At 38.5% G+C, this 15,576-nt stretch overlaps 1 protein-coding gene across 1 annotated transcript; it reads right to left on the bottom strand.

Moving 5' to 3' along the window:
* Positions 1-4,922: 4,922 nt before the first annotated feature.
* On the bottom strand, positions 4,923-14,126 carry LOC136856642 (uncharacterized). The gene is made up of 6 exons (XM_067134623.1): positions 13,910-14,126; positions 10,301-10,474; positions 9,761-9,881; positions 8,841-8,926; positions 6,987-7,214; positions 4,923-6,515 (listed from the first exon to the last, which is right to left on the bottom strand). The coding sequence occupies exons 2-6, from the start codon at positions 10,358-10,360 to the stop codon at positions 6,291-6,293; spliced, it is 720 nt and encodes a 239-aa protein (XP_066990724.1). The 5' UTR covers positions 10,361-10,474; positions 13,910-14,126; the 3' UTR covers positions 4,923-6,290.
* Positions 14,127-15,576: the final 1,450 nt, after the last annotated feature.

The raw sequence follows: 15,576 nt of genomic DNA, 5'->3' as shown, positions 1-15,576 counted from the left end.
TATCATCTCATAAAGACGTGAAAGGAAAAATCAAGAGAAAAATAGGACACTGGGCGAGCAAAGCCAATAGCAGTACCAGCATGGTGCCTTCAATCATCATGTCTGGTGATTTGTTGTGAATTGTCCAGTAATTACCACTCTATATCTTTTCTCTGTGGGAAAGTGCAGTGTGTAAACCCAAAGGAAATCTTTGGACGAAAATGGACTAGTGCTAAGTACTTTCGTGTATTTTACACATCTTCAGGGGTCAAAGTAACACAGCATGTAATAGAAACAAGTAAGGCATTCAGTGATTTGAAACAGAAGCGATATATGTCATACCTACTAAACTGTAATTAACATAGGTGAGTCATAAAAGAAATTACATAACAAATCAAGTCTGCAAAATCAGTACAAGCAAACAGCACTTAGCAACCGCTGCGCAGACAAAGCCAAACACGTAATTTGGAAAATCTAAATAGCATCAGTAACAGTACTGCTAGTAATTAATTTTGAATAATGATAGTTATAATAATATATAAGCTGCAGCCCAGAATACACACAATTATGCATCCACTGCTAACAGGGATAGGAGACCTGTTACCAAAGGTAAATCTTATTTCAGGTCTCATTTTAAAAGTTTTCTTCCTTTTGTCCTATTCCAACAATATAACCGTCCCTGAACTCGCAGACGTTGCAACATCACAGCCAGTTCTAGATTGCCCTCCCTTCAAGTCTCTGCCAATCAGCTCTGATCTTGAGAACATATCTGAATGGCAGCCATACTTAGTAAAAGCTAGTTTCTTATCACTTGCGTACCCTTCTGTCCATTTCAGTATCACATGCTGTGAAAATGTACAGTAATTCAGGATCTCGATTTTGTGAACCTCCTCTGTGAGAGTTTGCTCAGTTCCATTTGCAAAACCGGGTGCTAGGAAATGTCTTCCTGTTTTTGTTTGGATTCTGGTCCCATGTTTTGGGCTTCTCTTTTCATGTCCTCCTTTTCAATAGTATTTTTGATAAAGGATGTATATTTTATCTTTGATTGATGAGGTATAACCCTTGTTTCTTCGCTTCAATACATTCCCGCATTCATGTAAGGTGTTCTTGCTGTCTCTGTTCTGTAAGTAGTTCTTTGACAAATACTCTAATGACCTAAGAGACACCACCTTCTCAGGATGCTTTTTTTTTTTTTTTTTATTACCTGTTGGACCACCTAACTTTACTCGGTTGAAATAGGAAAGTGTTAACAATCGGCGGTAATAATAATAAAAGGAATAACTATTCCATCAATAATAGCCATAAATTTTAAGAATGAATCAAGGGCTTCGGAATTCTCTGCCTGCTTGCTCGCTCCTATTTCACTCCGCAAGAGTTTCCTTCAAGGTCAGTGTCAACTAGTTTTGTTGTCTTGTGTCCAGTGGGGAAGTGCCAGATAAGAATACAGATAAGAATATTGTATTGCCTGTCCGACACACATATATACTGTATATATATATATATATATATATATATATATATATATATATATATATATATATATATATATATATATATATATATAGTAAAATCGTGTTATTCATATGTTAATTTTAATAGACCTCAGAATTTCACAACATCTCCGTAAGCCAAAACTTCCTGTTTAATTTTCTTTTCTATTGTCCACTTTTAGTTATTAAAATCACGGTGGATAAGATACAAACTAAACTCTGAGAGAGAGAGAGAGAGAGAGAGAGAGACTGACTTAAGGGGGGGAGACTTGGGGTGGGTGAGAGTTTTTGGGTGGGAGGGGAAGTCACTTTTTGTTCAAGATTGTTACTTTTACGACATCTCGCTAGAGCTACGATGCGCGCAGTAGAAGGAACGAGAGAATTCTGAAGTACGTTGAGTTAACAAAATATCTCTTAGGTAATGGAGAACCTGAGGTCTAATATCGCACGTTAGCGAGATTTGCCTGACAACAATGCATACTTACATACATATAAACATACATAAATACATATATACACACTGTTGTATGGACGAGGACTGTTATGAATGAATGTTACTGATGTGAAAACATTTGGGCGGAAACATAACAAAATATAACAACGTCCTTTCATAACGGAGTCAATAACCTAGATGTCGTGACGCCAGTTTTAGCAACCATAAATTTATATATATATATATATATATATATATATATATATATATATATATATATATATATATATATATATATATATATATATATATATATTATTTTTTTTTTTTTTTTTTTTCAAATCAATGTGAATGAATTCAATGATGCTTTTAAGTGGAAAAGGAACTGACTTTTTTAAAATATTTCCGGTATTTTCGGTAAATATGAAATGTGAAATGTATATTAAGCCTAAACACTTATCAAAAGCGAAATTTATTTAATCATATGGAAATGCCATAAGATTATTATAATTTCAACACGGTTGCTATACTGCTGGTGTTTCGATTATACAGTCTCTGAAACTTCGGGTCTGGTCAGTTCATCCATGTGGTAGGGCGTGGGATGGTGGCCTTAATCCAGAATGCCTGTTGACACCCCCGGGGGTGGTGCCCTCGAGAAAAACTTTCTCAAAGGGGGTCGTTCTACTCCTTTGTGGACTTTCTCAAATACTCGTAGTTTTTTATTATTATTTTTTTTTTTGCTGGATTAAACTATTTAGATTAGATTTAGATTCGGTCCCTAGCTGCAACCCCTTTCATTCCTTTTACTGTACCTTCTTTCATATTCTCTTTCTTCCATCTTGACGTCTACCCTTTTCATAACAGTTGATTCATAGTGTAGCCTAACTGCGAGGTTTTCCTCCTGTTACCTGCTTCCTCCTCTCAATTTCCCTTTCAGCGCTGAATGACCTCATAGGTCCCAGCTCTAGGCCTTTGGTCTAAATTTTATATTCCATTCCATTCCTATAGATATTTGTAGTTGTCTAACTCCTCTTAGAGATCATATAAATAAACACCGGTCCGATGAACTTTAAAACGGTTTTCTTCACATTGCTGGTCCGTGTTACGTTTGTAAGACTAGGCTTTGTGATATTGTAAAATTAGGCTTTGTAATATTGTAAAACTAGGCTCTATAATATTGTAAAAATAGGCTTTATAATATTACAAAACTAGGCTTTGCAATATTGTAAAACTAGGCTTTGTAGTATTGTAAAACTAGGCTTTGCAGTATTCTAATATTAGGCTTTGTAATATTGTAAAACTAGGCTTTGCAGTATTCTAATATTAGGCTTTGTAATATTGTAAAACCAGGCTTCGTAATTTCGTGTTAATATTGCAAAATCAGGCTTTTGTAAACTGTTATACCATACTTAGAATGTTAAATATTGTTCAGCGGAAATGCTCACTCACGTCACACGCAACTTGTCATTCACAGAAGCAAAAAGCCTGTTCTGTTTATTTGCAACACGAAAACTGCAGATGCAAAGCCAGCAGATCAGTATTCTCACGCTGACGCCTCACTGAGTTCAGCCGGTGGCCACGGTTCAGCTGCCGTTTGGATCTCTCTCTCTCTCTCTCTCTCTCTCTCTCTCTCTCTCTCTCTCTCTCTCTCTCTCTCTCTCTCAAACAAAACATTTAACATTTTCGTACATTCAAAAATTCATCTTCACATTTAATATAAACCGCCTGTTAAAAATTCAGATTCCCAACGGTCCCATCTTGAGATTCTCTCTCTCTCTCTGTCTCATATAGTGTATCTATATAAAAATTTCATCTCTCTCTCTCTCTCTCTCTCTCTCTCTCTCTCTCTCTCTCTCTCTCTCTCACATAGTGTATCTGTAAAACACTTTAATTTTTAAATGGTTGATGCAATATCTTTATTAACAATTCACTGCCTTTTTTGTTAAACGATTGTGGGGAGACAGTTTATCAAAATATAGCCTACCCCATCAAAAGACATGTTTATCACTCATGCGCGTTTAACTAACGACGTATTTACATAATATTTTTTCTTTCTTTCTTTCTTTTTTGTAAATTCCTAACGCAAATGCAACGGTTTACGAAAGAGTCCTCTCTATGTTAAGCCATTATGACCTTGTTATCCTCACATACTGGCACCCAGTTTGCCCGCCTCTTTCGGAGGCGTCGAGTGAATGAGATAGAATGAGCTGAAATGGCAGAGTGAATCTGCCCACTTTTTCTCTTCACTTTCTCTCTTCCTTTTCACATAAATTCCTTTATCCCGACAGCCGGGTAACCGAGTCTTTTTTTCTTTTTGCCTTGTCCAACTTGGTAGCAAAAATAATAAGTGGCAATTATTATTAGTTACATAAACTTTATCACTTATTCTGTGCATAAATACAATTAATGACAGGACCTCATTTAAGCTGGATAGTACCTAGCGGAGGCATTTATTCGGGAAAAGTTACAAGCTTTCCAGGACTAACTGTCCCCATCGTCTGGTAGATACCATCCAGTTTAAATGAGATAGATCCTGTTATTAATTAATAGTTATATATTTTTGGAAGGTGAAACAACAATTGTTTGATTTCATTTTTTTTCTTATTATCGTTAAGTTTCTCTTGTTATCACCGTTAGTAAGTTATTTCAGTCTTAGATCTTTCCACTTTTTTTTTTTGTCCCTGCTTGCAAACAAAACAATAATGCAAATTATTATTAGTTATATAATTCTGCTACTTTAAACAACAGTTGTTTGATTTCATTTGTTTTGTTTCTCTTGTTATCGTAGCGTTTCTCTTGATATCATCGTTATCAAGCTATTTTAGTTTTAGCTCTTCTTTCCGCTTTTCATAACAATAAACAATCAAGTTTTCTTTCGTCTCCTTTCTACATTATCATTGGCGCAAAGAAAAGAGGTTGCAGGCAAAAATATCATCATCATTATTCCTGGAAAAATTTTTAAATTGGCATGAAACAATACAGTATTAAGTTTGTTTTTTGGAGTAAGTGAAAAAGAATGATTATCTTAAATACTTTTATTTGAAAAAGACAGACGTATATACATTTCCATCTACAATGAAAATTACTTAGTTTACAGATGGTAGCTTGATGAATGACGTCACTGGATGAATGTATGGATGAAGACATGAAGTTCACGTTTGTCTAAAGAGGGTTGATCATATTTTTATTTAGCAATGGCACTATTTACACGAAGCAACCCCTTATAAGAGCAGAGGGGTTTCATGGGGTTTATGGGGTTTCTGTGTTGAAAATATTCACTTTGTGATGAAGAGGATGAATAGATGATTCACGATGAATTATGAAAAAAAAAGTTTAACGTCAATAGGCACTTTTTATGACAGCCCCTGAATATTGATCCTTATGAGTTATACTGATACAAAAATATATAAGTTACAAAAGAAATTCGTTGAGCTGTAAGACGAAAAAATAAAATAAAAAAACATTGGCAATTGACGAGTACCTCAAGTTCAAGTAAATCATTAATGAGTAATCAAGGTAGAAATTAAAACATGAAATAGACCTGCATTAGTTCAGTTTGGATACTGCCCTAAAATCATGGACAGTATGACTCAATAGGTCAATCCTTCGAAAAGAAACAATAAAACATTCGAGAAAAAAAGACACTCCGCAGGAAATTTCACTCTCCCGCAAGAAAATCTAAAATTACAGAAATAAGATTGGAACCAATTCAGCAGTCACGACTTGACTGAAATACAGTGACTGCGGTAAAACTTCATTATCTCATGGCGAGAAAGCCAACGCAAACTAAAAATTCTTTATTCCTGCAAGCGATTTTGCTGTTGGCAGTGACTTAATGTGATATGGCAGAGAAAATAACATGGATTTCTTGTGTGTCAATATGCTTTGCAAGTAAAATTCGCCACCGTGTTTCATGTTTGTTGGGTAAGGCACTAGATCTGTTATTTTCGAAGAAATAAAGACCAGTAATAGAACTGAAAATTTCAAGAGTTTACACCCTTGCACATAAAAGAAAAGAATAACCTTTAAACCTGTGGAGGGAGACTGAGGTGAGGTATTCTTGATGGCATACAAACACATACGCGTGCGCTCTCGAATAAAGGAATATCCTACAGCAGTTTGGAATGACGTTTTAAAAAACATTGGATTGTGTATCACAGAGCGAGGGTGGTGGTGGTGTTTCACAACGTACGAGAGAATGCAACGATTCAAAATGACCTAACTGGATTGGAAAATTTCTGAAACGTTGATTTATCCGTTATCCCACCTGCTCAAGCCTTCGAGATACTTTGATACAAAATATCTCAAGAAAAAATCACATCCAAGGTTGTTGTTCTTCTTCTTGGGGCATAGAAAAGCCCCTTAGGCCTAGAACTCATTGCCAGCTCTTAAACGCCCGTGGAATGCTTGAAGGTGTCTACCCGGCTGAGGTCTGTGAGGCTGGTTTTGGATGCTCTGACGGGGAGGGTCTTCTCGCTGTTGGTGAGGGCTTTGTTCAGGTACTGGGCTTCCTCTTCGTCGTAGTGGTCGAGTGGAGGAGCGGAAGCGTCGTTGGCGTCCCACTTGCGTTTGTGGTTCAGGCTTCTCCTGCTGGCTGTGCGCTCTTCGCAGACCTGAAGGTAACAGAAGAAAGATGTCAGTTTTTTTTTTTAAAGTGAGACAGTTTTTTTTTATTTCGAATATCAATGGCGTATGTGCTTCCTGTGCAATAAGAACGTCAAATGAATAATGAGAGGTAATAGAACTATTAGCAACCATTCATTTGCGTTTGCAGTAAAGGCTTATGAAATTAATACAAGCATTGAACATTTTCATTCATGATATTAACAGTTATTGATAATGTAAGGCAAATATTCAGATTATGAAATGAAGTACAAGCATTCACATATATTTCCTAGGCTGATGACAACATTTCAACAAAAGCGGAGACGATGGTAAGGCTTGTGCAACTACAAGTTATTGAGCAATCAAAGGCATATATCAACCAGTTTTGAAAACCAAAATCACGGAAATTTTTAACCAAAGGCTGAACTGCACGAGAAAACTGATAAAATGGCAATTTGTGGCAAATTGCCCATCCTTACCTTGTAGGTGAAGATACCCCCAATGAGACAGTACAGGACCAGGATGATGATCTGAATCAAAGTGAGCCCCTGGCCGGCGTAGACGAACTCATCTTCGTATTCGTCCTTCTCCCAGTTGATGTGCTCGTAACGCCCTTGCCTTATCACCCAGGAACTCAGGTAGTAGATGTTGATGGCGATGACGGCGAAGGCCTTCAGGAGCCACAGCCACGTCAGGGAGGGTTTGCGCTGTCGAAGGAGAAGGGGGATTGCTTTTAGACTTATGAGGATTTCTTTTGGGAAAAGGAGATTACTACAGACTTGCTGCTTTTAGACATTGCTTTTATTATATGTTTAAACTTGGATGTATAAGCATAAATAGATATGCGGACGACGTTTGGCGTTTGTCAATACACTGGAGTTGATTAAAAACTTAATGTATAATAACATACAAAAGTGGAGAGAGAGAGAGAGAGAGAGAGAGAGAGAGAGAGAGAGAGAGAGAGAGAGAGAGAGACTTATTGCGTTGCACTGCAACACAAGTCAGTGTGGCTCTACCGCCCACAAAATCCACCAATACTTTGCAAGTCGCGTCACATTTATACCTTCTTATTTGGAAAAAAATCAAGTCCTTATCAGTCTGGTCACATGGGAGGCACTTATTTAGTCATTTGATACACTACTCAGTGCGGCCTGTCTCCGGATGTCGCTTGGGGACGTTGGTGAAATCACAATACAGTACCTTCGTTGTATACTAATTCGAGTGGTAATTTGTACCGGATCTCTAACGTAATTTGATTCTCTCAAGTTAATCTGATGATGGAAATATGAATATTGGTGTGTTTTTGTCTGTGTATATTTATATATATACATACAATAGCATGGAGTACTAGTGGACGACGTTATTTTAGCTATCAGAAACTGTCGTTACATTTCAAAACGAAGCGGTTGGATGTTGAAAAAAAAAAAACCGTCTTCTAAAAGTAATCAAGAGACAAGATGTTCGTGCTGACCGTTAAATTGGCTTCATATGCAAGTGTTCGCTCTTCCATTTTGTTTCGTTCACGAACTGAACGACGCAATTTATGGTTTACATTTCTATTGTATCTCTCATTTGTGTATTCTTATCACTAACGTTGGGTAGTTCTGAGATCAGTTTGTCGAGGTACAAAAAAAAAAAAAGTTAAAGAATGGAAAAACTCAGTGCATATGTCGACTGTTTCAAAATGAACCACTGTCTTTCATCCTTCCCCAAAAGATAACATGTTCCTGTGTACTGTTTACAGAACTACAATCACAGCAGAATGACAAGTCTAACATCAAAGCATTTTCAGTGAGTCTAATGGAAGATTTCTTACCAAGATTTTTGCACTAACTTGCAAGGAGACATTCTCATGGTTGAGTTGTTCCCTACAACCTTTTGAACATTTCCTCTTTTCAAAGACTCCAAAATGGATGAACTTGTATTCGTTAAATATGTTCAACTTATAATCACATTACTGGAGGGATTAATTTTCCCTGCGCATCAGCGCGTGTGGCTTCTCTTCAACCCTTAAAGAAGTTTCTCGACCAATGAGGAGATACAGTGAGCCTCCTGGACCAATCAGAAGCGAGCGCAGGTTCAACATCCGCCACTATAATCGAACACATCCACAAGGTCCCAACCTTCGTACCCACCGGAGCAAACTGGAAATGCGCAGAGAATCCTCCCAAGCTAGTCCTATTCCATCATGCCCCTAACCAACTCCTTTGCAGGTCACTGCTACCCTCCCTTTTGTGGTTGTTCCAAGTGATATTTACTGGGAAAGGATAAAAATGAAAAACAGAAGCTGGAGAGAGGGAGAGAGAGAGAGAGAATATTTCGATTTCGCTTACCTTCACTAGCGCCATGATGTAGAAGAGGGAGAAAAGAACACCAACAACGCCCTCGCCTAGGCCAATGTAGACTCTCGTTTCAAACACTGTAAATAAAAAAAAAAAAATAATGATTAATAGATTGTTTATAGACATAAGGGAGGGCAATAAGTATGAAATGGGAGTTTATAACATGGCTTCTAGGTATGAAATAGCAATAAGATACTGGGTCACATATAAAATTGCCGTAAAATGTTTTTTGATGTAAGAAGCTGTGCATAACTTGGCTTGGTACATAAAACTTCCAGTAAAGGTTTGGCTATATTTCTGCTTCCAAGAAGACGATTATGAATAATGCTAATACTAAGTCAGATATTATAAAAAATGACTCAGAATAAGACCATTCCTAGATTATTTTCTTATTTCATAGTTTCCAGTCACTATAAATGAGTAAAAAAAAAGATAGATGTAAAGGCGCTGGATCAGACAATAAAGGAGAGAACATAAAAGTAAACTAAACCAAATTAAAAAAAAGAAATTAAGTAAACTTCAAGAACGCGAAAATGAATGCAGACGGTATCTTCACCAATAACCAGTGGATCAAGGCGTAATAAACACTCAGTACTATACCAGGGTTCTGTGAGTAAGTGAAAGTTAAGTGTACAAAATATACACAAGAACACAGGTCTTGAAAGAGGCCACCACGGTGATTTCGTGGTGTCCGGAGTTGGCGAGAAGGTTAACGCCCAATTCAGGCATACATCAAGAGGGCACGTTATCTTTATTTTGTAAGGTCTTGAGTTTTGTTTATCGGGTAGACTTTAATTTTAGAAGCATTATGGATGTAAATTGTTTATCGGGTAGACTTTAATTTTAGAAGCATTACGAATGTAAATGTATGCGAGAGAGAGAGAGGGAAACGTTGTTGATAATCCACTTACTTTGCTCATAAATGTAGTTTTTGTTGTGGCATAACTCCAGGGGCAAGTCCAAGGGGCAGAGATAGAATAACTCAACGATGAACTGATACGCGTAGAAGCCAGTTGTTGTCAGACCGTGAAACTGAAAACGGGAAAAGAAAACGAGTTAGTTCCGTTGTTATGCATTTTATACCAAGGAGAAACGTTCAGTAAGGTAAACTATAATTTTTTTCATACATTTTTGGAGTTTTCTTGTATCTCAAACTATATTTACATAAATATGTACTTTATGAGACACCTGTACCTCAATTTTCAATCATCCTGTATGCATTGCATGGAAGCAAAGAGATAAATTGGCAGATGATTACTCACGATATTTATACAATTGCATTTTCTTAATTAGATGGTAATTACTGTATCATAGCTGTACTTGGAAAAAAAGGTATGCAGCATATACTGTAACTAGAGCAACAGTTAACCTTAATAACTTGAGATACTAATTAGCATAACGTCATTAAGAGATAAATAGTATGATCAGTGCAAATTGATACTACTACTCACCACGTCTATCACAGCCAGTATGATGCCACAGGTAACCACAGCGCGAAGCGTACAAGCCATGTCGAAGAGACGACGGAACGTGTTTTTGGATCTCTTTCTTAATTTCCTAGGTAGATCACTCTTCCTCGGGTCTTTCACGGGAGGATACTGAAGCCACCGACAAATACCGCAGATCTGCAAAGAGGAAAAATAACGCTGAGAATCGACTCGTGGAGTTAACGGTAATCTAAGCCATTAGTCTATTTTTTTTTTTTCCCAGCGCTGACCGTCAGATTCGATCCGCGTGCAACAGATCCTTTGTAGGTCTCATGTATCATTAGTACGAAGTGGTCCGCGGTTAAGATGCTTTTATGGTAATGTCGAAAAAAGGTTAAGATAAGGCGCCAACATTATGATTAAAGAACATAAACCGTGACCCCGTTCGTATTTGGTTGGAAAATGAATAAATAACATTGAGAGCAGCAATTCGTTTATCTTGGCCTGCGATTAAGTACTGAACATTGAGAGAGAGAGAGAGAGAGAGAGAGAGAGAGAGAGAGAGAGAGAGAGAGAGAGAGAGAGAGAGAGAGAGAGACGCTGGATTATTATTCTCTTTCTGAGCATCTGGTTTTGATTGTGGTTTGAAGACAAACTGAATATCCCTAATAAAAATGCATGTAATTATCCTTTTATTATTCAAAAGTTTTGTAAAGGTTTATATATTCTTTTTCATGCAATACAGCATCACAATGGAGTGGGAAAGTTTAATTGTAGTAATATCATCCGGGGGAAATACATTGATACTTTAAAAGATTCTATTATGAAAGCGTCCTATCAAGTGATGGGATGTGGTTAATTATAAACATTTGAATCTGACACTATAGCTCTGTCATTCAGGATTGTACTGTCATGCCCTTAGGAGAATGTCGTTCTTGTTTGCAAATACACACACACATACAGTATGTGTTGTATGTAGCGCATTTATGAAACAAGAGAGTTCTGTTACTTGATTTATTCTTTTGGCTGCGGAAAAGTTTCTTTCCTTCCGCTAGGGAAAAGGAGAGAAAGAGAGAGAAGCGAATCGTTGCCGTCCACTGTGGGCAAATTTGTGATGGTTCCTCTAACCGACATCCGCTACACTAATTTTTTCCCCCCGAGGACATGTGTTCAACGTGACTTGAGTTGGATGACATTTCCTGTGAGTCACAGATCGTTGTTGTACGTAGGAGAAATTACTACTTTATCGCTTTGCGTGACGTCACCCGCCTTCGACGTTATAGCTCGGTTTAAATTGTTGCACGAGCCAATGCAAGGTTATCGAAAATACTGTCGTTTTCTCATTGTTTCAGTCACAGCTGTGATGTCTCAACAACTAAGTCCTTGGGGGGTGGAAATGTTCTTGTGAATTTCTTGAGGGATTTTTAATGGAGGGACATGATGGCGGCGCGCTAGCACGGGTACCTAAAAAAGCTCACGATTTCAAGTAACAATTCTCTGTGGTTGGTCTATGGTAATATGTCAGTACCCGGAACCATGCTTAACCACGAGTTGTATATACTTGCGAGAACTTACATAAGCAGCTTAGCAAACACTCGCACAGGTGGTACTTCGACACAAGAAATAAAAAAAAGAACGATGTCATGTCACTGGCTACTTTTTTTCGATGTGGGAGTGGCGTGAGGGTGGGGGGGGATAACATTGGCCAAGCAAGAGGAGGGAAGAAGAGTAGCGGCAGAACATAGCTGCGTTTACCCCCCTTCTTCCTTCTTATTCCGGTTAATTTGACAAAGAGGAAAAGGGGGAGGGGAGAAATAGAAAGATTGACGACGAATCCTGACCGCCGTTAAACAAGGACGTGGGGTTGTAGGATGGCTTCCAGGCGGGATTTTCAGAGAGGAGTGGAAGGTCGTCCCGTTCCGCTTTATAATTCTGCGTCAAGGGAACGGCCAATTACAGGGCAGTCGTGTATCGGTGTAAAAAACATAGAGAGAGAAGGGAGTGGGGTTTGAGTCTAAAGAACACGGAGTTAGAGTTGGGAGGAGAAAGAGAAGGGGGGTTGAAGAAAAAGGTCTGGGAGCGTTTATAAAGGGAGGAAAGGGGGCGTAGGAAAATAAGTGTGGGTAAGGGTTTTGCAGAAAACAACAGACGATTAATTATGAGTACGAAAAATGTGTGTGTGTGTTTGTGAGAGAGAGAGAGAGATTTCTGCAAACTGGAATCACAACAGCTATGGTCACCGACCTTGTGTGTGTGTGTGTGTGTGTGTGTGCATGTTTGAGAGAGAGAGAGAGAGAGAGAGAGAGAGAGGTGGGGTGGACATAGGCAGAATGTTGAAAAGCCATAAATCTCTCACAGCAGGGAGATACCAAGGCTGCACAAACCAACAAAATGGGACAAAGAACTTCGGAAAAGAAGAAAATAAGATTGGCTCAAGTGTTCGTAATCTGTGAGGGTGCAAGTTTATATAGACATAAGAATAAAAGCCACGACAAACATGGACGTAGGTGAAACTGAATATAAAAAACATTCGGGGCTCAAGATGCATGAAAACGAAATTGAATATGACAGCCATTCGAGGGGGCTTATGCGGGCAAAGAAAGGAAAAACAGATAAAAAGGAATCAGCGAATGTCAGCGCGCTGACATTTAAATGGAAGCTAAAGAATAGCTCTGGGATGGGTGCTGAAGTGGTTAGGAGCACGTATTTATATTTGGGTTAAAAGACGCCATGGAGAAGGGGGAATGGAAGATGGATAAAGAGACTATAAGTGGGTGGGAAGAGACAAATAAGAGAGCGAGAGAGAGAGAGAGACAGAAAGCGAAGTCTTTCTCCTTTTTCTTGTGGGAAGAGAGAGAGAACTCGACAGAGGAGAAGAGAACCCCAAGGACGACTTATTGATAGTCGCATAAGTAGGGTGAATGAGGGTGTTCCTGTATTACGCGTAAAGGCGCGGAGTGGAGTGGAGAATGGGCGGGCGTGCGCGCTCACATCCGAGTTTTATGCCAAAAATTGGGAAAAGAATGTCTGGTTTTTTCTTAATGTTACGGATTCTGTTGTTGAAAGTGATTTTAATTTTGTGTATGGAAACGAATCTTAAATAGTCATTCGTTCACTTCGAGATTGTTAGCACAATTGAAAACTGCGTTGACGGTATTTGGGATTATTTAAAGGAACACAGAGATGAGGGAGAGAGAACCAAATTGTCCACTGTCATGCAATATCATAATATATGGTATAATTACACAGCACAGACTAATGTCTTGTTGACTGAAAAATCTAAACATTATAAAAATTAATCGCACTTTTCCACAGAGGCTCGCCATTATCTTATGGTTATCCTTTTCTTGAGTTTGTGATCAACAGTGTCCTTTTACCAAGTAAAATCAGTTTCCATTTCATGTGGCATCACCATAAACATTTGTACAACTTGGCAACAACACCTGTCACTCTTCACTTCCACTAAATGGTTATTGTCACTGTTCACTTTCCTCCGCTTATTTTCAATCAGTGGGTTAAAGATAACCTCACAATGCCGTGTTAAAATCACTCACTAATGAAAAACTCGTTAAGTAATCTTCGATAAATAAGTCACTGTAAACAAGCTTCAAACGATGCAAAATTTTCACTTACACAAGTCTCCCCTTGTAGTAAGGTTCCTGTGCGGGTCGGGCAGTCGAAGGTGGTGGTGCCGTAAGATGGCGCGCTGCAGGGTTCTCACTTCCACTGACGTTCGGGTCTGAATGACTGGACGCTGCCTCTGCCCCTTCTTTTTATCGAGCGGCGACCAGGCTGCTTCTGAGAGGCTTGAGTCATCCGGGTTCCCGGGCTCGGCTAGGGACGCTTTACCGGGAGGAAACCCAAACAAGAGAGCAGGTTGGTCTGCGTTCTCGGAAGCGTAAAGGTGATACGCCGCTTGAATTTCCTTAGATTAAGGAGCTTACCGGCCAAGTTTGCATAACATTATTTATTGACAGGGACACAAAATCGTCTACAGGGGTTACTTCTCGGAACACAAAGGCGATTTTGATATTCGTATCTCGTTGGTTGCAGCGCCTTACGTGACGAACTTCTAGGTGCGAGGATGATTTTAAACGAAAATCGGTCTGTTTTCCGCGAAGCTTGAACGTAATCAGCTTATGTCTAATGCTGACGGGGGTTGCCTTGAAAAACCCCCTTGCTTTGAATGCTGATGCTAAACGTTTGGCTAGATGCGTATGTTGGTGAATTACCGGCCACTACAATCAATACAACTTCGGTGACCAGGTACTGTTGTTTGGTCTACCTCTTCATCTGAAATCTTAATTGAGTTCGTAATGGAAAGGTTATATATATATATATATATATATATATATATATATATATATATATATATATATATATATATATATATATATATATATATATATACGTATATATGTGTGTTCACGAAAAACTGATTGGTGAACTTAAGGTAAATTTTCTTCTTCGTTTAACGTGCTTTTTCCCATTTTTTATATGGGGTAAGCACGATGCCTTCTTCTCTCTCATTACTACGGAGATTTTTGTTTTCAAAATTTCTCTATTGCATGCATGTACGAAAGCTACAGTCTTCTCTGTCGTGCAACAACCTTATTCAGTCTGAAAACTGCTCCAGTCCTATTAGAAGTGTTGAGTAAGGTTGCAGAGTCTTGAAGCCCCCAAAAATAAGTTCACTCAGTTATTATCTCCCTTATAAGCTCAGTCTTGTGAATCGCCGTGTGATCACAGATGCAAAACATTGATGGTAATTCAGAGTCTGGAGATAACCTTTAGCTAGGTGAATATACGCCGGAGGAAGCGATAGTCCTATAGTACTAGGTGGGAGAACCGCAGTGCTTAATAGAAGGTTCATATATTACGCCTTCGCTATATACGGCGCAGGACGAGTTTGCGGTTCAGAGTGATGCCCCTATGATCTTGGGGTGCGTAGAGAAAACTTATATCCTATATATCACAATGCTGCGTTAAAATTTACGCAGGCTGACGCCTAGTTTTTTCGTTATTTGTCGCAATAAGGTGGATGAAATTTCTCTCTTTTTTAAGATTTTTTTTTTTTTTTCAAAACGAGAGAGATAGAGTAAGGTATCATTACCATTGTTTTTTAAGTTGGGATTTTGTACTTGTTTTCAGAGAGAGAGAGAGAGAGAGAGAGAGAGGGTGGGGAAGCATCTCGGCGAGTGCTCTGTATGTGTAGCAATATGTCTAGATTTTAGGGGACATAATTTACGTATATTTCGTGGATGGCAGTAACTGCTGGAACTATAATTATTGTCTATTTA

The sequence above is a fragment of the Macrobrachium rosenbergii genome, chromosome 3 (genome assembly GCF_040412425.1).
Source record: "Macrobrachium rosenbergii isolate ZJJX-2024 chromosome 3, ASM4041242v1, whole genome shotgun sequence".
NCBI classification, from domain to species: Eukaryota; Metazoa; Arthropoda; class Malacostraca; order Decapoda; family Palaemonidae; genus Macrobrachium; species Macrobrachium rosenbergii.
Note: the sequence above shows the minus strand (reverse complement) of the source record. Positions and strands in the feature narration are given on the sequence as shown.

Excerpts from the sequence above, each read along its gene's own strand:
- LOC136856642 (XM_067134623.1), bottom strand. The coding sequence starts at position 10,360 with ATGGCTTGTACGCTTCGCGCTGTGGTTACCTGTGGCATCATACTGGCT. Across the intron at positions 9,882-10,300 it reads TACTGGCTGTGATAGACGTG|TTTCACGGTCTGACAACAAC; the intron begins GTGAGTAGTAGT and ends TCCCGTTTTCAG. Across the intron at positions 7,215-8,840 it reads ACATCATGGCGCTAGTGAAG|CGCAAACCCTCCCTGACGTG; the intron begins GTAAGCGAAATC and ends CTCCTTCGACAG.